The sequence below is a fragment of the Pteropus alecto genome, unplaced genomic scaffold (genome assembly GCF_000325575.1).
Source record: "Pteropus alecto unplaced genomic scaffold, ASM32557v1 scaffold50, whole genome shotgun sequence".
NCBI lineage: Eukaryota > Metazoa > Chordata > Mammalia > Chiroptera > Pteropodidae > Pteropus > Pteropus alecto.
In genome coordinates, this window is record NW_006431918.1 from 17,448,398 (window position 1) to 17,475,777 (window position 27,380).

The 27,380-nt window shown below is 37.3% G+C and overlaps 1 protein-coding gene across 1 annotated transcript in view; it reads left to right on the forward strand.

Annotated features, from left to right (window-relative positions):
- SH3RF1 (SH3 domain containing ring finger 1) overlaps positions 1-27,380 on the forward strand; it is a 140,060-nt gene that overhangs the window by 60,269 nt on the left and 52,411 nt on the right. The window contains 2 exon segments of the mRNA XM_025042977.1: positions 26,913-26,956; positions 26,958-27,171. Coding sequence (XP_024898745.1) covers positions 26,913-26,956; positions 26,958-27,171 — 258 coding nt within the window.

Consider the following 27,380-nt stretch of genomic DNA (forward strand, 5'->3'; position numbering starts at 1 on the left):
ACTCATGTTAGAAGACAGATTCATTTTTTTACTTGCACTGAATTTTCCATGTAACTTACAGGTCCCTAATTCTTTCAGCTCTGTAACATTACTCTTTCCTTAGTAGTTAAAGAAAATGAGTCCCCATCTCATATATTTTGGGAAGCCCAGTGTCCTCTCTAGAGTTTCTGAGGATCTTCGGCGGGAGGTGGACAGTGGAGGGTATGCCGGTGGAGCTGTGTATGGAGGAAGCTTGTGATGTGCATTTTTCTGGTCTTCAACCTTGGAATCCAGCTCCCCAAGGGTTATTTTTTTTTAAATTTATTTTTATGATGACATTGGTTAATGAAATCCAATGAGTTTCAGCTGTACATTTTAACAGTAAGGCATATATATATTTACACTGAGTGTTCACCACCCATACCAAGGGTTCTGATTACCATGTATGCTTCTCTCCAACCCTGACTACTGCCTTCTCTCAGACTTTGTTGCTTCAAGCAGGGGGAAAAAAATCTCCCCTCATTCCTCAAAGCACCATTTACCCAAAGCTATTGTGTGGAGGACTCTACTGAAGTCTTAGGGGATGAAGGAGACTAAATTAGAACATCGTTTAAACCAGACAATTTAACACCTTCAAGTTCCTGTTTCTCTTAAAACCAAGGGCTTGGGGCTGTGACTGTGGTGGTGGGCTTGTCCCCACCCTCCCACTCTTCCACCTGGACCCATCCTTGCCCTTTTTGGGGCCCTCACCCATTGCTTTCTCCTCATACTTTCCTCCTGAGCGAACAGAACCTGGATAGCTCTCCAGTTCTTCTTACCTAATTATGTAGAATAAGTCAACTCTATCTATCTCTGTTCTTTCCTATCCTCACCAGCTTTGAGGGTGGGGCGGTAGCAGTTGGTTAGCACCTTTCAACTAACATATTTTCCTCAGAGAAAAGAATAATGCTCCTTAAGGAAACTATTTCCTTTCTAATAGCTAAGGAGATCAGCTGAGGCGATCTCACTTTTAAAATTTTAGAATTCTTTCTCCCCACTACACCTAGAATATTTCAACTGTTTGAGAAGGTCTAGAGTCAAAGGTTACCGTTTCCTCCTGCTACTGTTTCTCTTGGCAGTTGTCCCTGCATTCAGGTGTGGGCTCCCAACTGCAGAGGCTGTGTCTTATTCATCATTTTCCTCAGTGTCTAGCAGAGTGCTTGGTGTGTGGTAGGTACCTAATAAATATTTGCTGGATGAATGAGAAAAGTAGAAGAACAACCTCTTCATAAATAGAGAAGGAAATCTTGAAATTCCTATGAAAACTTATCCCTTTCAATTGGAACTTCATTATAAGAAACAGATATCACACAAATAACACACTTGGAAACATTTGGAATAAAGAGGCTTTTATCTTAGTGGTCCTGCATCATCACTATTTGAAAACTAAGATGAGGCCCAAAGAATTTCAGTCAGGAAAGAAAATCCTTTATCTTGTAGATAATCTCTCACAGGTATAATCTTGTCCACAGGTATTCGTTTTCTCCCACTTAGTCCAGTTTAGTTTTAGGTGGTGCTATTCAAGATATAATTTAGATTGTATGCCTAGGGCACAGACTTTGTCCTGGCATATTCCACACTTAACCAGTGTGCAAAAACTAACAAAACTTACTACAGGTAATTAGCTGGGAAGTTAAGGACCTTTTCTCCACCAGCCTTCATCATCCACAGATAGGCATCTTCTTTTCAGTGGCTCATAGTTAATTAGTGGTTGCTGTGGATGCAGTTAAAGGTCATGAGGCTTAGCTCTCTTCAGTATATTACACTGTTAAATATGCCCGGCTTGAAAGGAAAAGAATAGTTCTTATTTGAGGCTCAAGAAAGTGAAGTAACTTACGATGAAGTGATTGAAGCAACCTGGATTCAAGCCCAGGTCTGACTGACTTTGCAGCCCATGTTGATTATACAGTGCTCCATGGCCTCACCATCTGGTTCTAGAACCTTCGAGTGTGGAAGGTCAGATCTGTTTTGATATGTGATGTGCCCTGGTAATGCTGATACCTGAGAGCTAGAAACACCCTAAAATTTACAATTGAATAAAGATTGTGCTGTAAAACATTCAGCAGATACTGTACTCTGTAAATATAAATTTCCTGCAAGAGATCTCCTGCTATGTAAATGGATTTCAGAGATAAGGGATATAGGTTCAGTCAGCCTGCTGATAGGGTGCCCAGAGGTGTAGTTCATTCTGTGAGTGAATTTCCATTAGTTACCAAGGATTGTTTGTTAATACTCTTGGACCTCCTCACTATTACATCCCAGGTGACAGATTTAGGGAAAAAGAATGACATAAGCTATTACTGCTTTTAAAAACAAACAACCCTTCCTGTTAGCCTTGCTAATGGAGACAGTCTGTCAGCTTTATCTGTGCAGTCTCATAAACTTTATGATTTTATAGAAATAATAAGTCTCTTTCCTACATTCCTATTATCTTAGCAAAGGCTCCCAACAAGCAGTGATGTCCTAACTCATTTATTTCTTGTCGACATTTTAAAAATTTAAGCGCATATTAAAATCTTGAAAAATACTACTAAAAGCCATCGAGATTTCTCCTTTCCTTTTATGATAGAAAAAAAGCAGTTCTTTACCTACTCACCTATTTCATAGTATAACCTCTTTAAGGAAATAGTAAACAACCTAGTATCTGGACAACTCAAGTGTATTGTTATTCTTTACAGTTGACTATTTTGTCTCTTTTAAGCCCTTTTGTAATAAAACCTATAAAGACAGGCAGGGAACTGCAGTTAATCATTTGTGTTCAAAAAAAAAAACATTGTCCATAAGTCCTTTGTAAGTCACATTAAAGCAAGATTGGATCTAAAAATCCCCAAATTGGTCTATGATAGAGTCTAATAAAATGTCTCTTTCATTCTAAACTGTAGAGGTTGGTTTTTATGTTATGTTAGTTTCCATACTCTCAGAGTTTCCATCATAATATTTTTGAGGAGTTTTGAATTTTTTAGGTAATGTTAGGAAATTAAGAAGACTTTGAAAAGAGAGAATATCTTGGCATTCTTAATTAAAAATGTGTTGAAACACATGGCTCATGCTACACTGTGTTCTCCTGTACAAGCAGCTGCTCAGTAAGTGATTTTTCTTGGTCATCTTCTTTTGTAAATGATTGTGTTTTACCTCATTTGTATAGAAAAATCAGCTATTTCTAACAAATCAATTGTAATAATGTATTTTTTCTTTTCATTTATAGCGTAAGCTATAAATAACTTTAATATTAAGTTGATTGCATTTAATCAAGGATATATAGTGTAAATAGAAAAATAGAAATCTAATAGAGTATCACATATATGTGTATAGATATGAAACAGACTGTAAGTACCATAAAGAAGTAAGGGAATAAAGATAGCAGTGGGAACTTAAATATCAAACCATTTTTGTCAGACCATGCATCTTAACTTTTAGTTTGAAAAATTTAGTCATAAAGATGGCTATTGGACAATGGCTTTTGCCAGTAGGGTTGGTGAAACTCTGAAGAGATAAGTGAACTCACTTAAGCCCCTGAGACCATTTGCAGAAATGACCAGTTGGGGGATGACCTTAGACCTTATTTTCAACTCTGAGAACTGAAGAAGCTTAAGGCCTCATGCTGGTCTCCATTCCGTTCTAATCTGGTACCACAACCTTAGAAGAATGAGAACAAGAGGACAACAGTAGCAGTTTCAAAAGGACAGAGTGGGCAAGATAGTGGGTTTTAAGGGTATAAAGTTTCAGTTATATAAGAGGAAATGGTTCTAGTGATCTGCTGTACAAATTGTGTCTGTAGTTAACAATATTGTACACGTAAAAATTTGTTGAGTGTTGACCTCATGTTAAGTGTTCTTACCACAATAAAAAATAAAATAAAAATGGAACAAGATAAGGAGTTAAATTTATCCGAATGTAATAGATACCCACACACTATAGAGGTGAGAGTACCGGGGGACTTGTACACGCCCAGGATCACGAAGGTGCCTCAGGTTTCACCGTTGTTTTCATTTACTTGGTACCTAAAAGGTCTTATTAATCTTTAGGAGTCTTCTATTTAAAGGTTTTTTCCAAAGCGAGTGTTTGTTAAAATAATTTTGGATATGGGACATAGGTAGGGAGGGATGAGGAGAAGATGAAGTACCACCAAAATAAGGGAGAACAGAAACAAGGTAAATTACACAGATAGGCCATTATTTTCAGTATGACTCCCCTCATGGGATGTGAGCCACAGCCCTGTTTTTGCCTTGACCTTGGAACATTGGCAGGAGGAACTGACCCACATGGAATGCTCGGCATAGTAGAGTTTTGTCATTTAATTGCAATTGGAGAGCAGAGGGATTGCTCTTTTGTTTCTTCCTTAAAACAAGAGGAATGGAATAGATGATCTCTAAGCTTCCTTATAAATACAGTATTTCATAGGACTGTGGTCTCAACTGTAAAGAAATTCTTGACATCTCAATGGAACAATCGAGCATTCCTGTACAGTACATGTAAGATCATTCAGAATGCCATGTGTGATTTTCCGGAGTACTTGGGTTGGGTTTTGGATTTAATTACTAAGAAAGGGATATAGCACCCTCTGTTCCCTAGAGCAAGTGTGTGATTAAAGAGGAAAGGAAAGGTCGCTGGCAGGTGAGACTCCTCCTCTGACTACTGAGGGGAACGCTATAGGTGCCTGAGATATCCGAGGATTTTTTAAAATTATTTTTTGTTTGTTTGTTCAGATTAGAGTTTAAAAAGTTGAAGAATAAAAATGTCTAAATGTTGGGTTTAAGTTGTTTTCTGAGGGGTTATTAAAGTTTATAAAGGTGAATAACAAAAGTGAGTTTGTCTCATGTACTCACTAATCTGATGTAAATTATTTTTTTACTATATCACAGTGTATATGAGGTGCTTTTACTGAATTTTATTTACTGAAGTAGGCAACAACCAAAGTCTGGACCGACTAAATAAAACCAAAAAACAAGTGGGGTGGCGGGGGGACCCAGGAACCCAACTTCTAGATGGCCCAGACCCCCCTTGTTTATTCTGTGTCAGTCTGCATACTAAATGTTCATCTCTTTTCTTTCCCCATTTTTACTTTGAAGCTCAACACAAATGTAGCTGGTGACAGGCAATTCACTAGAGTAGTTAAAATTCCTTCGGTTGTGGCAGTGTGTTAAACTGTAGTGTTATTATTGTAACTGGCTAATTATGTAATGTCAACAGTTCAGTGAGGTGGAGGATCAGTATTTATATAAGCAGGACTTGGATCGTGAGCCTTTAGACTCTGGTTTGTGCTCATTTTTCTCATCTACAAGTTTTTAGTTTAACTTTTTTTTCCCCACACTACTTTATTCTTCATGGGTAATTCCTTCCTAAATTGGGACACAGTAAATTGGAAATTAGAAAGGAAAAAATTCAGTTAAGGCTTGGGTCCCATTTTGCTGCATTCGATGCTCTTGCCTCTGCTGTTACGCAGATGATCTGGTTTTGGGTGTTTAGCACAAGAACTACGAGTTTTCTTTCAATTTGGTTTGCCCCTCCATGCAACGGGTGTGGCCAAGGTTCATACAGGTTTTCTTTGCACTAAATGTAAAGTATTTTATATATTCACACCTTCCTCTAAGAAGCTTAGTGCAGAATAGAAATCTAAGGGATTTGCGTTCACACTGTAATTTACCATGATTACTAAGGCTTCTGGCATGACTTAGGGAGTGGAACATGTCTTGAGGAAAAAAAATACATAATTCTGACAAGATGCTTTTTGAAAAGTCCAACCAGCTGTTTCAAGTAGAACGCTGTAAAATTTATTCAAAGTCAATTTTATTTCACTTGGAAGCAAATGCAGTTCAAAGAATGAGCTAAAGTAAACAGTGAAATTTAACTCACTCGGAGTGTGTGCAGTGTTGTCTTTGTGTAGGGCTTTCAGCAGCTTGCTTTCCCATTGTCAAGCTGTGCACCATTCTCCTGAAGTTATCCTCGTATAACCAGAGGAGTGTGGGAAGTTCCTCAAAGACAGATGTGATGGAAGGCTAGGTCTGTCCCATGTGGCCTTGGACATCAGACTGGCCAAAGGATGAGAATGTTGGCTATTGATTCACATAGTGAATTCATTTTCTTTTGCTGCCGTAACAAATTACCATAAACTTAGTGATTTAAGCAACATGAATTTATTACCTTATAATTTTGTAGGTCAGAAGTCCAGCACAGGTCTCACTGGCCTGAAACCAAGGCATCAGCAAGGCTGTGTTCTTTCTGGATGTTATAGGAATCTGTTTCCTTGCCTTCTCCATTGTCTAGCGGCTACCCACGTTCCTCGGCTTGTGGTCTTCCTCCATCTTCATAGCCAGCAACAATGCATCAGTGTTCACAGCCAGTTCTTCCATAGTCACATCTGCCTTGGATTCTGGGCTCAGCTAGAAATCTTTTCTGATTTTAAGGATCCTCTGACTACATTGGCCCACCTAGATAATCCAGGATAACCTGCCCATCTCATAGTTCTTTACTTCACCCTATTTGCAAAGTTGCTTTTGCCATTAAAGTAACATCTTCTCAGGTTTTAGGGTCTTGGCTTTTGCCATTAACCAGCTGTGTGATTTTGGGCATTCAGTTCACCTTCCTGCCTGATGTGTGGTATTTGGACTAAATAATGCTAAGGTCCCTTTCAGCCCTAACATCCTATGATTATGTTCCTCAAAGCAGGGTTAGGTTCCTAGTTTCCAGTTTTTTTTAACTCTCAAGGATGTCATCTGTGAGAACCAAGGCCTTACACCTTTATCTATTAACTTTGTGAATATCTGTATATGTATTAACATTACACACACATATGTAATGTTTTTTATTCAGATACACAGGGAACTGTATGAACTACATACAGAATTTTTTATCTTTTAACCCCTTAACTCCATAGAAACCCGTTTACATGTAGGTAAACAAGTTGAAAAATATAACTGATTACACAGTTAACGCATAACATGTAAATACTTATATTAGACTAATCCTTTTAGTGATATGGGCAGATACAGTGGATTATGAATGTTCTTTTTTGTTTATTTAATAAACTTTCATTGCATTTACTATATGTTCATTAAAATTAGTGTGGGGATCTCTCAAAGATCTCCCCACTTAATTTTATAACTTGTCTTTGTTTCTGTCCTTGTGTTGTCCTTTGTTTAGTTGATGTCTTAAGATGAAAAATGTCTCCTTTGGTACAAGTAGGTGTTGATAAAGTAAAGCTCTCTGGGATGCAAGCTGAGGAAATCTTTAGGAAAAAAATCTATGTTTCCTGAAAGAATTTTAAATTGGAGGTCAAAGAGATAAACAAAACCCTAATTCTGAGTTTACTTGTGACTACCAGGCAGTCGTGTGCAGGATCGACATAGGATGGCATAATATCCCTTATTTATTTTATAATAATTGAATTACATGCAAGTTCTGTACTTACAGATGGTTTATTGGACAGTAAACCATTCAGATGTAACTAGCTAACATTGCTTTGAAGACTCGTAAAAATCACCATTCAGTGTTCTTTGCTGAGGGTTTGAAGGAGGTGTTTAGATAAAAAAGGAAACATGAATTATTGAAGAATAGCACTGAGAAGAGGAAGGGACCTATGAGTTCCCACCCAAATTGGCCATTTACTGGTCAGCATACTGACAGATAGTTAGCCAGCCTTTACTTGAATATCTGCTGTTGACCAGAGCTCATTAGAAAATTTCTTCCTTACATTGGAAATGAGCTTGGTGCATTGTAACTTCCCTCTGTTTTGCACTCTAGAATTATAAAGAGTAAGTTTAATATTGCTCCGTTTTCCAACCCTTTAAATTTTTAAAGACTTCCTCCTGATTGTGAGTGCGAGCTATGGAATTGATCCATACCACTTCCCAGATATATAAACTTGAATAGATCATGCAACCTCTCTGTGCCTTGGTTTCTGCAACCATTACATGGGAATAATGTTACCTAATTGTAAATGTATTCCATGGCACATTGAAAATGCTCAGCAACTACTATTATTATCATCATCTTCATTTTCTAGGTTTTTTCTAAGGCTTTTTAGTCTTTCAGACATTTTTCTCTAACATGATTTCTACACCATTCACCCTTCTATCTTTAGAGATAATTTCACTAATATTCCTCTTAAGCTGGGATACACAGAACTGAACAAGATTTTCTAGCAGTCACTGATCGGTCGGTGCATGGAAGGACTGTTCCTTTCCCTGATTGTCACCAGCATTCCCTTTGTGCAGGCTAATGTCCCTTTTAATTTTCGCAGTAGCCATGTTATTTGTGGATGATACTGAACTTGCAGACAGCAAAAACCCTTGTCTTTTATTCAGTCTGCTGTTAAGGCAGGTCTTCTGTAGTTTCCTGTACCTGTGCAATTGACTTTAAATAATGAAATACACAAGTTTATGTTCATCCCAGTAGACATTTGCTTTATTTGGTCCACATCAATCATTGGTGAAAATCTTTCAAAACCATATTTGTGTCATCCAACATGTTAGTTAGCTCTCCCTTCTAGGTTTGTGTCTCTGGCAAATTACTCATGCCCTAAATACTTTCATTCGAATGATGGAGAAAAATGTTAGGCATCCCAAAGAATAGACAGTTACAGAGTTTACAGGGGCACAGTACAATGCCCTCCACCCAGGTTACTTTGTGTTGACTCATTCATTTTACCCATGTCTTAATCAGTTCAGGCTACTATAACAAAATATGACAGACTGGGTGGCTTAAACAACAGACTTTTATTTCTCACATTTCTGAAGGCTGGGAAGTTCAAGATCAAGGTTCTGGCAGATTTTGTTCTTGGTGAAGATCTGCTTTCCTGGCTTGTAGATGGCCATTTTCTTGCCGTGTGCGCTCATGGCTTTTTCTTGCTACACATGCATGGAGATTGAGGAAGAGAAAGCAAACTCTCTGGTGTTAACGCTTAAAAGGGCACCAGTCCCATCATGAGAGCTTCACCCTTATGATCTCATCTAAACCTAATTACCTCCCAAAGGCCCCTCCTCCAAATGCCATCTCATTGGAGATTTGGGCTTCAATATGTGAAATCTGGGGAGGACACAAGCATTCTATTCATAACAGTCAACGTGTACTGAGTGTCTACAACTTGTCTAGGTACAGACATAGGCATAAGATCCTACCTTGAACAAGACAAACTCACTGTCTTTTAGACTTTATGGTCTAGTGTTTTGGGGTGGGTGGGGAGAGACAATAAATAAGCTAACAAATAGATAACTAGCATAACTTTAGTCGGTGAAAAATGCCATGAAATGAGCAAGGTTGAAAGTATAGGGCGAGGAGATTATGGTGGGTGCTGCTTGTGTGAGGCTATTTTGGTATAGTTTAAGGAAGACTTGTCTGGGGTGACATTGGAGTAGAGACCTGAACAATGTGCAAGAATAATCCTGTAAAGAATAGTACAGTCTGAGGAAAAACAGGAGAAAGATCCGGAGGAAGAGACGAGTCTGGAGAAGTCATGAGCAACAGCCAGGCCCATGGTTAGTTGTAGGTTAGCAAGCATTGGAGTGTAAGGGTGGGAAGAAGTTGGAGGGAGAGCCAGCAAGTTAAGCGGGGGCCAGATGATGGAAAGCCTTGGGGTCCATGGGGAGGAGTTTGTATCTTATTATAAGTGGGAGGGAAAGCCGTTGGAAGGTTAACAGGCAAGATAGTAAGCAAGATGGACAGCAGATACTAGGTATTTAAGACTGGCAACATGGATATAGGGTTGTCATGGCTTAGGCTGGTAGCAATGGAAGTTGTAAGAAGTGGACTGATTTGGGATTTATTTTGAAGGTAGGGCCAGCCTAGCAGGCTACAAATTGGAAGTGGGATGTGAAAGAATGGGAACAGAGGCATCGTGGTAAAGTTCAGTCTTTGTACCCAAGCAGCGAGGTTAATGAGGGGGCCATTTACCAAGATGGGATTTTTGTGTGGGCGGGTGGAAATCAAGAGGTCTATTTTAGACAAGTCAACTTGAAGATGCCTATTTGATATTCAGGAGGAGATGTGGAGCAGGCCCTTAGAGTGCAGGAGAGAAGTCATAGCTAAGATCAAGTCTGGGAGACATCAGTGGGCAGATAGACAGGTCTTAGCCCTTTATATGCGAATCATTAAGGGGCTTTTTAAAAGCCTATACTTCTGTCCCAACCCCAGAAATATTTATTTAATCGGTTTGGGGTGAGGCCTTAGATAACTTTAAAAGGAGAAGAAAACTCTCTAGTTGATCCTAATAATGCAGCCAGGGTTAGTAACAGCTGGTATAAATGATTTTAAAAGAAAGGAATACATGAGATCTCCTTGGGAGTGAATTTAGAGAGAAAAGAGAAACTGTCAGGAGATTGAGCCTTAGAGCAACTAAGGAAGAAGAAACAGAAACTCTAGATCTATTTCTCTCTCCCTCCCTCCCTCTCTCTCTCTCTCTACCCCCCTACACACACACACACACACACACACACACACACACACACACACACACGCGCAAAATGACTAAGGGGAAATTAAAATGGAAGTATATATAATGCTATATCCTTGAAGTTAGGTCGGTGGTGGCAGTGGTGTGGTGCTGTTATATTTCTAAAAGACATTGTAAAAAAGAGAGAAGTGGCCTTATTTTAAGCATTTTAAAATCTTGTCTCTGACTAATCAAGTTTTTGTGACTACGGTTCTAGGAATTCATTCTTTAAAAGCAGCTTGTAAATGATTAAATAACTGATAGTTTGGATCATACTTTGATTTCTTAAGTTTGCATAAGTACAGGTATTTTACGTGACATGTCAAGAGACTCCCACGTATTTCACAAGTTCAGTAAACTAACCCCTCTTGAACTGAGAGAAGGTATTTACACTTTTGTTTTCTCCAAAGCTAACATGCTTAAGTCTCCAGGCTCCATGCAGTGTCTCAGGATCAGCAGCTCCTAGCCATAAATTCTCAAGGTGAAATCACACTGATTAATCAAATCGCACTGTCTTGTTAGAAGTGAGGAGCATGATTGTGGAGACAATTTATGTCTTTCTTATTTTTTTCTTTTTAACAATCGGACTTATTACATACATTTGCTCCTTTTTATATCCATAAAAGAAATTAGCACAGCACACTAAAAAGTCTGTATTTATTGTAAGAACTAGAGTCTGAATAACAAGAGTGCATAGTAGAAATCTTACTGGTGTTCTGTCGATATTATATTAATGTGCCAGAGTTGATTATTTAGTACAACTGAATATTCTAATCATAATAGGAGTAACTGGGAATTGGGAGTAGGGGCTGTGTATTTAGGGTCTGTCTAGTTTTTCTTCTTTTCATTTTCTTTTAAAAGCTACTGTGTGCTCAGTAAAGGAGGCTTCAGTTTCATTTAAAATGCTTTATTTCTCGTTAGACTGTGAGAATAGAATTATCTTTTTATTATTCTTTTTTGTGTGTCTGAATAATAAATAAGATAATCTATTAAAATTAATAGTGAGTACATTAGACTTTTACACTCTTCATTTCCTTTTCTTATGCATTTTATTTTTAAAGTTATCTCTGTTCATGATAGGAAATATATAACCACAATGTTTCTATTTCTTGATTTCTTAGCCTTTGACTATCAATTTCAGATATTAAGTGAAAAAAATTAGATTACTTTGTCTAGGTCACACCTCCCTTACCTAACTCCTGGGTTTTTTTATGTTATCAGAGTTTATAACATTCCATTCTGTAGGTATAACTAAGTCTTCTTCGCTGTGTGGAAATTGATTCTAAAAATCGAACTCCCATAATGACAGCATTTGTGGTATCGTGATTATATAAACACTATTCACTGCAGCGTGGTCGGATCCATAAAGAAGGAAGAGTAACTGGTGTCACCAGATCACACTGCAAGTGTGATGAATCCAGCTTCTAGAAGTCCAGAGGATACTCTTTAATTTTCTTTTCCATTTTCTCAGCCATCCAAGTTTCTTGTATCACATATCATTTCTAGGAGTCTTCTGTGGTTTTGGGGGCCTGGGATGGGAGATACCTCCTTGAATAATTTGTTTTCTTTTGAAATGCACAAGGCATAAATTTTCTGAGATTTTATGTGTTAAGAAATGTGGGTTTTGTTTGTTTGTTTTTGGCCACACATTTGTTTAACAGTTTAGCTGGCTAAGTTTTTCTAAATCATGTTAGACATTTAAAGGTAATGGTCTGTTCTCTTTTTTCTAATATTGCTACCAAGAAATCAGATTCTAGTTCCATAATGGTAAATTCTTTTACTCTAAATCTTTTAGAATGTTTTTTTATTTTTGGAGTTTTGAAGTATAACGAGATGTGTCTGAATATGATTCTATTTTTTCTCTATTAATCCTGCTTGGTACTTAATGAAGCTGTTCTCGCTGAGATCTTGGGTTTCATTAGCTGACGAAGATTTTCTTCCATTACTGTGTATCTTTCATGATTCTCCTCCCACTTATTGTCTCTATTCTTTCTTTATGAAGTTCACTTCAGATGGATATTGGACCTTTTTAGAGCTATCTTTCATATTTTTTGTTGTTTTTCATCTCTATTTTGGGGTATACACTTAATAAGGAAGGTCACCACCATGGTCTTTAGCCCTGCTCTCTGTATTTTTTCAATTAGTCTTTGAAATTTTTCTGATTCACTTGCTTTTACTCTTCTAGAAGTCCTTGAAAATTTTCAAGTATAGTAATGGATGTTTTTCCTATTTTCTAGAACTGCTATGGTTTGTTTATTTATTTATTTATTTATTAGTTATTTTTGTTACTGCGATATAAACTTAGGAGGGAGGCCATTCAGGCAATTAAATGCATGTGTTTAGCCCGCACCACTGCAATCTACTGACTTGAATTAACTCTTTCTTTGATTTTTTTTTTTTTTTTTTTTTTGCCTAGATCAGGTAAAATAACAAAAAATACAGGCAGACACCATGTCAGTCCCCTGACCTTCTATTTGATTGCTATATATAGGCAAATAGCATACAGGCCACTCTACTAATTTCCTAAGCAGAATTCCGTAGAGTGTAACACCAGACATAGACTTACAACTTGAACAGAGGTGCAAGATAGCTGTGGAGAAACTTCGTCTTCTTTCTTAGACTTGTTTAGGAGGTGGGAAGAAGAGTTGCCCAGAGGGAGGGATTGATCTGATTCATTTCAGTAAATGCTTACTATATGTATAGTACAGTACTAGACTCTACAGGTGATCCAAGGAGGCATGAGACAATCCCTGCTCTTGAAGGGATTCCAGTCTGGTAGGGTTATTAAGTTCGCAAATGTATATAATAAAAGGTACAATAAAGCCATAGTTCTCTTTAACTATAATATATAGTTAAAGAGAACTATAAACAAAACCTTCTGAGATTCAAAAGAAGAATGTGCATCTGTATTAGGGAATAAGGAAAGGCTTAGAAAATGTGGTATTTGAATTGTGTCTTGAAGGGCGAATGGACTTCTGACAAGAGGACATGAGGTCTGGGAAAAAGGGCTCTTTGGTTGGAGAGACTGGCAGAGAAAGGTCCTAGAGGTGGGAGAAGAGAGACCATACGACAGGAACCAGAAGGAATCTAGTTTAGTTAGAATTTTGGATACTCATTGGAGAGGAGTGTGAAGTATTTGAGAAAATAGTTTGGGGTCAGACTACAGGCATTGTAAGTGCCGAAGAGCAGGGTTTGAACTGTTTGTTAGGAAGTTAGAAAAAGTTGATCAGACAAATGATCTGATAAAAGCTATATATTTTTTTTAATAAAAGCTATAATTTTTAAGAAGATTCATCTGGCAGATCTCTCTAGGCTGGAATAAAATAAGTGGCAGCAGAAAAGCAGTCATCTCACAAGCTGACACTGTGCCATGTGTTAGGCTGTCAGGACACAAAGATGAATGAAATCCAGTCCCTGCCTTTACGTTGCTCACAGCCTGGTGAACATGAAAAACTAACTGCTTTGCCCAAAGAAACACTTAGTTAAGTATTTTTTAAAAAAACATAAAGATGTGGGATATTTTATGAATAGATGTTTTAAAATTGTAATTTAATCTGTTGCCATGACCATCTCAGGTTATCAACTTTCTCATTATCTCAAATTTTTTATTATTATGAATACAGTTAGATAATCTATGATCTTCTGATGTAATATATATTAAATGCTTAATAAAAGTAGTCTCAGATGCACACATGTGGATCCTTTCTTAATTTTATATTCTTTGCTATATAATCACCTAGAAACATAAAAAATATATCACTTTTATATAATGGTTATTTTTATTAAACTGTTATTTTTATATAATGGTTATTTATACAATGATAAAAATACCAGTAATTTATATCCCATTGTTTAATTGTATTTGGACTTGTCCGAACTGGCTTAGTTTAATCTTTTAAGTTTCTCTTCTTTTTTTTGGCAACCAGTATACTTAAACTGGAATACTTTTTTTTTTGGAGGGAAGCTTCAGTAAAACTGCTTGTTTTAAAATAACAATCTATCTATTGTTAAAATTATTGCAAATGGATATTGTTTTCTTTACAGTAGCATTTTTTGCTCAGTCATGTAGTGGAGAAATTAGAGAGTAAAGGCACTTAGTGTTCTCTGGTAACTCTCATTGTAGTACCACAGAATATTTATAAGTATTTAAGCATCATTTTTCAGTAGGCTTAATCAAAGGTGAAATAACTTAGCTGAAACAACTATAAGATTGTCTCTACATTCAGTTAATACTTTTAATAATTTTTGAAAGCCAAAATTCCAAATCATATGCATATAGATAGATTTTTTAGTTTGTTTGTTTTGTTTCATTTTTTATGAAAAGAATTTTGTTTTAAAGACCTTGATTCTACCCTATGTTTTTCACAGGATTGGTTTTATGTCCTTGTAATAGATTTATTTCAAAATAACAGGATATTATCCTACAGAAATTATTCAATCATCACTATGTAAACTTCACATTTAATTGACTAGCAGAACACTCTTTTGAAGAGTAGTAACAGAAATACACACATACTATGTATTACTTTTTAAATATAAGCAGAAATAATGAGAAAAAAGCTTGATGTGCCTGACTGTGGCTGAGCTTGCCTCTACTTTTCCTATCAAGATCGTAGCAGGTTGTGATAGACTTTGGAGTATTGAGGCTGGCTTCCTCTGATTTGATTCCTGCAGGATAATTCATATTCTCATTTTTTTCCTCCAAATACCCTCTCCCTGATCACTCTCCCATACCCTTATTCTTACTATTCCACACCTAAAACTTTCAAAAAGGAAAAAAATTATCAAGACTAAAATTACTCTTTCAAATGATCTGATTGCCAAAGAAATCATAGTATTACTAGAGATCATAAGCAATAATCCTTTCCTTTGCTTTTGGGTGGAACTTTATGAAACTGTCCTTTCAGTCTCCAGTGAAAGAGATATCATAATCTATTGTAATATTTAACAACCCTCACCATCAGGAAACTCCTTTATCCAATTTAAATAATGCATAGATCAATTTCGGCCCATATTTTTGTCTTTAGTCAATATGAAGCTGACTTACTTTCCCAGTGAAAGACCGTTTCATTGTATTCGAAGACTTACTTTAATACTACCCACTAATATACCACAGTTTCTTCAGCTTGTCTGGCGTATTTTCTAGATACTTTTATCTGTATCGCTTCCCACCAAGAATACTGCAGTTTCTGTTTCTTTTTTTATGGGATTCAGAATGTATCCTGGACATCTAGTGAAAGACTGACTGGTGCTAAGTGTAAGTCAGATTTTAGCAGAAACCCTACATTAGGTACACCCTTTTCTGGATATCAGTGATAGATTTCCTTTTGGAAAAGGAGACATCTTTCTAGGTACTAAATCTTTCTCCTTCTAGACTTCAAATTTCTTGTTTTTCCGGTTTTGTCATTCTCTTGATTGCCAGTGTAGCTTGTTTTGCATCTTTTTCTTCACGTGCATACATTGTCATATAGCTAGTATATATGGTCATTTCTAACTATTTTTCCTAACTGCTGCTACTGGTTTATTTTTTAAACATTTAAATACATCAAGGTAAAATTTACATATGTGAATTACAGTTCTTAAGTGAGCAATCTTATAAGTTCGAACATGTTTCCACACCTGGATAACTAACATCCCGATCAAGATGTAGACTACAGTAGTCCTCCTTATCTATAGGGAATATATGTTTCAAGACCCCCATGGATGCCTGTATTACTATGTTTTTTCCTATACATACATACCTGTGATAGTTTGATTTGTAAATTAGGCACAGTAAGAGATTAGCAACAATAGTAATAGAACAATTATAACAATATACTGTAATAAAAGTTATGTGAATGTGGTCTCTCAAAATATCTTATTGTACTGTACTCACCCTTCTTGTGTTGGTGTAAGATGATACAGCACCTCTGTGATGAGATGAAATGAAGTGAATGATGTAGGTAGGCATTGTGACAGAGCATTAGGCTACTACTGTAAGGGTAACTTCAACACAAGCTTTGCGATACCATCACAGTAGATCCGACAACCGAGTTGGCTGCTGGGTAACAGGCAAGGAACATCCACAGTGTACATACGCTGGACCAAACGGTGATTCATGTTCTGGGAGGGGGGTGAGAATCCTGAGATTTCATCACGCTACTGAAAACAGCATGCAATTTAAAGCTTATGAATTTTTTTATTTCTGGAATTTTCCATTTAATATTTCCGGGCCACGGGTAATGGAAGCTTCAGAAAGTGAAACCACGGGTAAGAGAGGCCTACTGTATAATCTCAGAAATTTCCCTCATGCCCCCTTCCATTCATTCCACACCCTCTACAGACAACTACTGTTCCGATATCTATTATAGTAGGTTGGTTTTACTATTCTTGAATTTATGTAAATGTAATCATATAGTATTCTGATTTTTTTCACTCATGTGTATCAGTAATTCTCTCTCTTTTTTTTTTCAATAACTAAGGATTTAGTGTTTATCTGTTCTATTGATGGACATTTGGGTTTTCAGTTTTTGATATTATGAATAGTGTTACGATGAGCATTACTGTACATATCGTGTGGACATATGTCTTTATTTCTTAGATTATTAACTAGGATTGGAGTTGTTGAGTCACAAAGTAGGGTATATGTGTAACTTTATAAGAAACTAACAGTTTTCCAAAGTGGTTGTACCATTTTAAACTCCCGCTAGCAAAGTATGAGTTCTATTTGCTCTATATCTTTTGACATTTTATGCTCTTAATCTTTTAAATTTTAATCATCATAATGGATGTAAAGTAACATTTCATTGGTTTTATTTTGCATTTCACCGATGACTAATGATGTTGAGTATCTTTTCACGGCTATGTATTTATCTTCCTTTTTGAAATGTGTCTTCAAATGTTTTGCCTGTTTTTGAGTTTGGTTTATTGTTGATTTGTAGTTCTTTGTATTTCTGGATGCAGGTCCTTTGTCAGTTATAGTTAATGCCAATATTTCCCCCTATGTGTGGCTTGAATTTTTATTTTCTTAATTGTATCTTTTGATAGACAGAAGTTTTCGATTTTTTTTTTTTTTTAAATTCTTCCCCCGACTTCTACCCCTGACCTACGGATGTTGTCATCTCCCCTTAAGAACTGGATCTCTGAAGGCGGAACATCTCCTCCTGCACGCTTACAGTGCATACCAGGGGCCTTGCACGCCCGGGGCCTGGCACACCCGGGGTATGGGCCATGGCTCCGCTGGGGCTCGAACCCAGGACCTTCTGCGTGTAAAGCAGATGTGCTAACCACTACTCTATAGAACCACCCCAGATTTTTTCCAATTTTGATGAAGCCCAATTTATATATGTTTATGATTAGTTACGCTTTTTGTGTGTGTGTGGTCCTGCCTCATCACTAAGGTATTCTGTGTTTTCACCTAGAAAACTTATAATTTTAGCTTTTACTTTTGATTCTGGGATTTACTTCAAATTAATTTTTGTATATGATGTGTGAGTTAGGAGTCAAGACTCATTCTCTCCCCATCTCCCGCTCGCCCCCACAGGCTTCTAATTGTTCCAGAACCAGCTGTTGAAAAGGCTTTTATTTTTCCCAGTTGAATTGCCTGAGCACTTTTATCTAATTGTCCATATAGATATGGGTCTGTTCTGATGTTTTGATTCTGAAATTATGAACTATCTTTTACATTTAATGTCACGTTGAAATTATATGAGTGTATTCTCTTCAGGATATTAATAAAAACACTGGATAAAAAAAAATAAGACCAGACAATTGAATTAGATTGAGGCCTTACCTAACCTTTCTATTTAATATTAAAACCTGCTCCCACACACCCCTCTCTCTCTGTATTTCTGGCTCTCCCTACCTTCCTGGGTTCCAGTGAAGATTAGACCAGGGCCATGCAGAGTTCCTCAGATGGTCATTCCTCTAGGTGGAGGCTTAGACAGGGGCAGAGGAAGGATGGGTGCCTTGCCAGGAATCAAGCTGTTTTGCAAATAGACAGAAACTTGACCTTTTACCAGGAAATATCCTTCATTCTGCCTTAAGTCCTCAAGATGGAAGCTCAAGTTACTGCAAGGAATTTTCCCAGTAAATTTTTCCTGCTCTTTGCAAAATACTATCGTAATTATTAAACACATGATAAAGCAGAAAACTAATATTCAGGGCAATGAGTGACATGAATTTTCTGCATTTTATTTTGGTGACTGCATTCTCAATAGCTATCTTCCCTTAGAGAAATGTAATAAGATTTGTCTTTCTTCAATGATTTGTCTGTCCATTGAATACTCTCTTTTTAAGGCCATCCAAGAATAAAAGCTATATGTCATCATCATGACTATTTTCTCATAACTCCCAAATGAGTCTGTAAGGAAATTATTTGTTTGCTGTGGTTTGCTGTTTAATTTGTTTTACATTTTTCAAATGCCAACAATTTGCTTACTACAAAGAACTCAACTGTCCATTGCCAGAATGTATTGTGTTTCTAAAGCACATTAAAGTGGACACAATTAGCAGTACTAGCTCTCATTTCCCAGGTTTTTCTGTACCACATTTTTGTGCCACAGGTTTCCCAGCAACCTTAGGGAATGGGGAATGACATTCCTCCTTCAGTATTCCTGCCCCTCTCATCAGTAAGGATTGAGAGTACCCAACAAGTACTGTGTACTATAGGAGACACAAAGAGGACCAGAGATACATAAATACGTTAGTGCATATATTGTGCAATATATATTCAAAGCTGATGAGCCTGACTATTCATAGAATTGTCTTTTAAGTTGCTTTTTCATTGAATATGCTATTTTTTCAATTAGCCATCCATATCTTTGCACTCAGCCTAGTAAAGATAACATTCTTTTTTTTTTTTTTTTCATTCATCTAGCAAGAATTTATGTACATACACTGAGGTAGATGCTTAGGACTTAAAGATGGATAACATATAGTCCCAAATTTTCTGGAAGTTACAGCCCGATAGAGGGAAACAGGCTGTAAACTGAGTGAGAGGAGGGTCATAACAGTACACACGAGCTGCTCTGGGTGTATGGCGGAGCAACACCTTCTGCAGACTTGGGTGGGGGAAGGTTGAGAGAATCTTCCCCAAGGAGGCAATGCTATGGGGGTCCCAAAGAACAAGTGGCCATTATATCTGAAAAAGAGTCTCTCCTATTGACCTACACCACAATCATCTTATTTATATCTGATTCCACATAACAGAATCAGTCATCCTGGAAAGACATAAAAATGTAAATGAATGAAATGCAGTATAATTATCAACTACAGCTATATAATGATGCTTAAACAAGTGCCAGGGATACTTGAGTTAGGAAGATGGACTGTTCTTAATAAATTTTGGTGCAGGAGTGTCTTAGTCCATTTGGGCTGCCGTAATAAAATATCACAGCTGGGTGGCTTATAAACAACAGAAGTTACTTCTCACAGTTCTGGAGGCTAGAAGTCCAATTCTGGGGAAGACCCTCTTCCTGGTTCATAGCTGGCACCTTCTCAGTGTCCTCACAGGGAAAAAGGGTCTAGGGAGCTCTGTGGGGTCTTGTGTATAACAGCACTAATCCCATTCACGAAGGCTCACCCTTATGCCTTAAGCACTTCCCAAAAGCCCCACCTTCTAACACCATCACCTTTAGGGGTTAGGATTCCAATATATGAATTTGTGGGGGATACAAACATTCAGGCAATAGGGAAGAAGGGTGTGCGCGAGGTTGGAGGCGATGACAGCAGCCTAGTTTGCTTGCTAAGAGTGGAAAAGATGAAGTGGAATGGTCAATCAATATGGAAGGCCATAAAACTCAAAGTTTAGAACATTAATTTGAAGAGGTCATTGGGAATCGGCTCCAGATTGTGAAGTCATAGGTGATGTGCATAGGAATAATTCCTGATACTATGGTTATATTCTTCTGGTCCTCTAGTTCTTAGATTGTTTTATCCTCTAAACATGAGTATTTTCTAAACAAAGCCCCTTAGTCCACTTCTCTCCCTACAACACTGGCTTCCAAACTGTGCTTCTGGGTCCCCCTCAGGCTCTACTGGACAAGTAGGAGAGGGGAACCAAGGGATGGGCCTGACTCTACCCCACATTTATCTGTTTTCTGTATCGTGGTTCTTAGAAAAGAATTTAACAAAGAGTCTATAAGATCATTGTTTTCTTAAATTGAAAAACTGCTCTTCATTTTCTCCCTGGAGGTTTGAACATAGTCTTTTGACCTCAGCTAAGTTCATTATATATTTACATTTAGTTAAGTATTTGATTAAGTATTGATTAAGTAAACGGTTATGTGTTGTCATTTGATTGAGTGAGAGTACAGTCTAGAAAATTTGATAAGAAAGTTAATACTTCAAAAAAAAAGAAAAGAAAGTTGCTTCTTTATCTCCTCTCCTTCCCTCCTAGGTGTTTTTTTTTTTTTTTTCTCCTCCCACTCCTTCCCTAAATCAGCAGTCCCCAACCTTTTTGGCACCAGGGACCTGTGCTTCTGTGAGAATCTAATGCTGATGATCTGAGGTTTAACTGAGACGGTGATGAGCAGCTGCAAGTAGAGATGAAACTTCTCTTGTTCTCCCGCCACTTACCTCCTGCTGTGCAGCCTGATTCTCAACAGGCCAAGGACTGGGACCCGCCCGCAGCCGGTTTGGGGACCCCTGCCCTAAGCCATTCATATTCATACCACTAAAACAACAAGACTTAACACTATAACTGACCGATTGCTATTTGTTCACGAGGTGGGATAGAAGCTCCATAATAGCTGGTGGATTGGATTGCAGGAGCTAAGTTTGAGTAGTGGATGGAGAGTGAATGGATTTGAGCAGGAACTGAGCATCCAGAGGGGAGTGGATAGTTTGTGGAGTGTGAGCAGGAACCAAGTGCACTCGGGCCCTAGGGCAGTGCAAAGCCTGGCCTTGGGCAGCCTGCTACCTTGAGGCAGGGTGGAACTGGAACCAGACGGCATAGAGGAGGAAGGTTGGCAGGCTGGAAAGAGACTACTTAAGGAGAGCTCTGAAGAAAACGAATATGCAAGAAAAAGGACAGTGGGATAGTAGACTGAGGACAAAAAGAATAAATGTGAATGAAGAAAACATGTTTTGTTTATTCACAACTGTATCCTCAAAGTGCTAGCAGATATGCCTAAAGTTTATCTGTTTAGATAATTTTATGTGGCAAATTTGGGGTGAGTGTGAGGTGGAAGGTTAAAAAAGTAATCATGAGATAAAAAATATTCCAGCACGGCACTCTCTACAAATAAATATTAAAGGAAAGAACAAATGAAAAGATAAACTATTACAGGATGTTGTGATTCTCAGTCCCTTCTGATAGTGCTTTGATAAAATAACTTGTAATATTCATCTTAGATGTTTGTTATATTGAAGTTGAAATATTTCAAGCGATGATCAAATAATATTTGATAATCCGACCTAGACTACTTGAGAACAATACTTAAGACTTATTAACTATTGAAGAATCAGTATTTTTATGAAATACTGTTATTATACCCTATAGGTATTTCACTTTGTAGGAAAAGCCAGCATGTATTTTGTTATACAACGGACATTTAAAAAGTCCTTTCATCCATTTTGATATTTATTACTTTGTACAGTACTTCTTATTACTGTGATGTTTTTGTGCCTCAATTCCTTCCGGATAGTTTTTTGAAAGTCAAGTTGGAATCAGCCAGAGTTTGTGCCAATTTAGATATAACTACATTACTAAATTATACACATTTTATTGCTGTTCCCATGACAAGAGTATCTTCTAGATAGTCTTTTTAGTAGGTCATTGAATCTTTTTTACTTTATGGAGCAATAAGAAATGCATGAAGGAATTTGAATTTCAGGAGGCTGTCTTGCATGTATATCTGAGCATTGGCATTTAGAGTCTATAAAATAAATTGGCAGTGAATGTTTTATTTACCTGTTAGAATCTCAGCTAGATCATCAAGTAATACTTTGCCAGATATACTGGAATATACTTGATGGCACAGAAATGGAGTGTAAAGCATTTAATCAAAAATATTTGCGTGTAGGTCTCAAGGATTTTAATGTCACGAAATATCTATATGTATAACATAGACACAAAAATTATTTGAAAAGTAAAACTGGCTCACTGTCATATGTATTCTTTTTTATATGAGCAAAATAGTCACTGTTTATTGAAATATATTTTAGATTACGAATCGTTATAATACTTCACCTGTCTAAATTGCCAAGCTTTTTGATAAAGCAGCGGCATGAATGACAGCTGCAAACCCAAGGTTAGACTACAGAGTTGGTTTCTCTCTGGCTTTCTCTCCTTTTAAGCCTCCCTTTCATGTGTAGCCAAGTGAAATGTAAGCTCTGCAGATCCTCAAGGGTCTTGGCCTGTTGGGAGGATACGAAGACAGGCAGCAGTTTGGAAAGCCTGCAGAAGGCATGGAGGGCAGAAGGCTCAGGTGATGACATGACACTCAGACCTTTTTAAGGAGATGAATGAGAAGGCAGTGCCTCCATGAGCTCTGGATGTATTTTACCCATAAGAGTCGTCCTAGGCTCTCAAACCAGTATTTTGGCTTTAGCCCTCAGATGTTGCAAAAGAAAAGTACATTCTTTTATTGTTCTTCCAAGTCGTTAACCATTTATCCTTAATCATCTGCAGCCTGTGTGGGAATAAGTCTTTTAAAGTTCACTGAACTTTGCTTGATTTGAAATCAGAGTAGAATTTATTTCATTTAATATGGGAAGCCTTCTTTTCAGAAACTTGACACAAACTGGCTTCTTAGAACTGAATCAAAAATGAATACCATAGAAAAACACAGCCAGATGTCTGCTCATGGGTTAGATTGCTGTAAGTTTTATTATTCTTTCATTATGGTTATTGATTATTGAAATAACCTTAGCAGTCAAGATTTAGCAAGTCAGTGTGAATCAATAAATTTTAGGCTACAATTACAGGGATGCAACTTGGCTAACTATATGTCTATATATCACTGTTATCATAAGTTTTATCCTCGCCACTCATTGTGTTAAGAATGATGATTTTAGGAACACTTAATAGATTTGCGTTAGTGGAAAAGTTATTAAGTCCATTAGGCCTCTGGTGTGTAGAAGTGGTCTGTGAAGAAATAAATTCCTTCAGTTTCCACATTGGCATATCGCAAAAGAACCATACTGTGGATTGTTTGGAATTTTACAAATCTCCTCAAGATGAAGTTCAGAATGGTTTCTAAGAGTACTAAATCAGTATCTTGGTGCATGGATTTGGCTGGCATGAATTTGGACAGAGTGGGCCAAATGGAGCTAATTGAGGTGGAGAAAAAACTCAAGAGAACAGGCCATAATGGTGAATAGAGTTATTTGTCACCAAGTTTGTAATAGGATTTTCAATTAATTCATGCAGGCATCCAATGCCTTATATTAGCTCTGTCAAGATGAACTACAGCCACATCTAAAATGCCATCCCCTATTAAACGGTGCATGTCAGTGAATTTGTAATTCCTTCTGTTCAACCAGAAGATGAATGGATTCCACTCAGAAAACAAATGTGTGCTTCAGAAGTGCACATTTCGAAATCCCGAGCGCTTCCTAGGAGGAACATTCTTTGCATTGTTATACAGTGAATATGTATTAAAATGTAATTGCAATGTGAATTTGTCCAAAAAGGAAAGCATCCAGCTGCATAGAGACAAATCCATTTTCAGGTGCTGTGTTTCACTGGTGAACAGACTTTTCATTCCGGGCGATGATGGCGATGATGATAGTTCATGCATGTAGCACTTACTGCCTACTGGGCTTCTGTAATGATTTCCATACATTAATTCACTAAACCCTCACAACAACCTAGATGAAGAAATTGAGGCACAGAGAGATTAACCTGCTCAGAATCACACAGCTAGTTAAGTGGCTGAGCTGGGATTGAAACCCAGGCATTTTGGTGTCTGTGTTCTTAACTGTTACCATATATACTGCCTGATCACGGTCCCATCAGCTCTGTTCCAAGAGCTGGTTTACTACAGTACTTGTTAGTTCTCTGTCTCTGGCTTGGTCACTCTTGCTCTCTCATAGTAATATTTATTGATGTGTTTATCTACTGTTACTTCCTCTGACCATCTTGAGAAATACTGTTAAACAGTGATGTCCAGACTTCAAGAAATACATAATAAAGAAGAGAATGTAGTGAGACATCTCTGTGAGGGTAGACAGAGATTAGAATCCTTCCACAAGGTTGGATCTTAATGGAATATGACCAAAGTTCACAGGATTGTGAAGCTCCAGAGTTCCTGATGGGTTTTTCCCTTCTGGGGAAACCAAAGGGCACAGCAGGATTGTTTACCAGATTAGGTCAGGACTAGATAACAGGAGTCATGCCATTAGATGCAGGATCTTCGACAGGGTCCAAAAGGGCACATCAGGATTCCAAGACTTCTAGAAGGTGCAACTCCCGTCTTCCCTGCATATTGGCCCCTAGAGCAGCTCTAATTAACCAAATACAACATCACATGGACCAAGCCAAGAAGAACGACTGCCAATAGCATTTTGAGAGCCAAGAATTGGCTATTCTTCTTAAGCCAAACAAAAATATTTAACAAAAAAGTTTGGCTTATGAATAATAGGTCAGACTCTAAATCTCTGACTAGAAACCAAACTAATTTTTTAAAACTATGTTATGAAGTTTTACTGCAATCAAGAATATAAAAACTGCGACCCACTCTTTTGGGGGAGAAGGGCTAAGGAGAGGGCAGTAATATAAGCAATGCTCTCTATCGCTCTACTTCATTAGAAAGATTAAACTTAAAAAAATTTTTTCAACTAGTTTAGGCCTGTGCTTTGCACAAAGCTGTCTGCCTGCCTGCCCACTTCCTGTCTATTTTCCACACTACTGCCAGACTCATTGGCCTGGTACATAGTTCTTACCATGGCCGTCTGTGCTTCAAACCTGTGAGTAGCTAGCTGATCATTGCCTGAAGGGCACAGCTATCGAAACACTTTAACATGTGATTCAAGATTCTCTATGAACTAGCCTCTGCCTACCGCTCCTATACTTTAAATTCCGTAATCCCTGTCCAGGAACATTGCAGTCTTCATAAAACCCTAGTTCCTCTCCACAGCATGCTCCATGTCTTTGCTGGTGCTATCGCCCTGCCTGCAATGCCTTTACTTTTCTCTTTCATTTTTCCACTTCAGCTTTGCCTGACAAACTCCTCTGTATCCTTTAAAACTTGGCTCGTGTACTACTTCCCCCAGGAAGTATCTCATTTTTCCACTTACTAAACTCCAGAGATCTGTTCTTTCTGCTCCTTTATCATATCTCTATCATTGCATTTACTATACTATATTATAAATACTTTTAATATCTTATTTTTAAAGGATAAGAACTGAGTCTTGTTCCTCTTTAAATCCTCATCACTATCACATTGCCTGGTAAAAAAGGGAAAGTTCAATAATTGTTTTCTGGAAGAATGAATATATGAATAAGTACATGAAAAGCAGGAGCCCAATAATCTCATTCAGGAGTTACTATAGATATGTTTGATTTGCCATTCATTCTTTGAATCAGTGATAGACAACAATGTCCCAGGGAGACCAGAGATCTTTTTAAAGTGACAACTAATGATCAAAAATGGGTACCTTAAATGCCATAAGGAAATATTCTGTTTAATCCATTTGATGATAGATTGCCTTGGGGCTACACACACATTTTTAAACTTGTCATTTAAAATCATAATGCAATACAGTAACATTCAAAACCTCATCTATTAGCATATCAGCCTAACAGTACTCTAACCAGGAAAGGGCAAAGTTGAATGATCTTATACAGATTTTAAAAGACTATATATCTGTACAATTACAGATTTTAAACTCTGAGAGGGCAGCAACTGTGACTGTCTTACTGTTGTTTTCCAGACCCTGGCACATAGTAGACCTCCAATAAGTACTTGAGTTCATGAAAGAATAAGGTCTACTGCTCACATTAGAAGCCGTTGGGAGAGTTTTGCCTAAAAGCTGAACTCTGATTCTTATCAATCAAGCTTAAGAGCAGTTACTAAATTAATAAATTGTTCTTCTGTTTAAGTTTTTCTTCTCAATGCTTATCATTAAAAAAACTGCTGAATAAAGTAGTTAATATCAGACATTAAGGATTTTTTTTTTTATGAGCTTTTAAATTTTATACCAGGAAGCAAGACTCAGCAGTAGCATTTCCATGCAGTAAAAACCCCAAACAAAACCTGCTAAATTAGACTTAGGAACAGAAGGCTAAGTCACAGAGGGTACATGGATAATCTGCTGTTCTTATTTCACTGTGATATTTGTTTGTGTTTGCTATTTCTTGTTGACATATATAGTTTTTTTATGTTGGATTTTCATCCTAGTATTAATTTGGCCTTGACTTAAAAACAATGATAGTTATATTTTCAGACATTTCTCAACTGTTCTTTCATTAAAATTCACCTCTTTCTATATTTTCAGACATTTCTGAACTGCTCTTTCATTAAAATTCACCTCTTTCTTTAAGGGTATACCTCAGTTACCATGTGCCAAAGCATTAAAAAGCCTGGAGACTTAAATTCAGCAAAGGTGACATCATCATTTTGCGGCGACAAGTGGATGAAAATTGGTACCACGGAGAAGTCAATGGGATCCATGGCTTTTTCCCCACCAACTTTGTGCAGATTATCAAACCGTTACCTCAGCCCCCACCTCAGTGCAAAGCACTTTATGACTTTGAGGTGAAAGACAAGGAAGCAGACAAAGATTGCCTTCCATTTGCAAAGGTAAAGTTAGAGTGACATTGTTTTCCGCTTGCCAGCTATTTTTTTTGTACCTCAATATGTAGGAACATGGCTTGAATTTCATTTTGCAAAAAGATACAATAGTTTTATGTGAACTATATCACTGTGCTTTTAAAAATACCTGAAAGCAGCCTTCTTTAAAGGCACAAAAAAGTAATTTTGTGCTTGTATTGTTCTATATGAAAGATAAT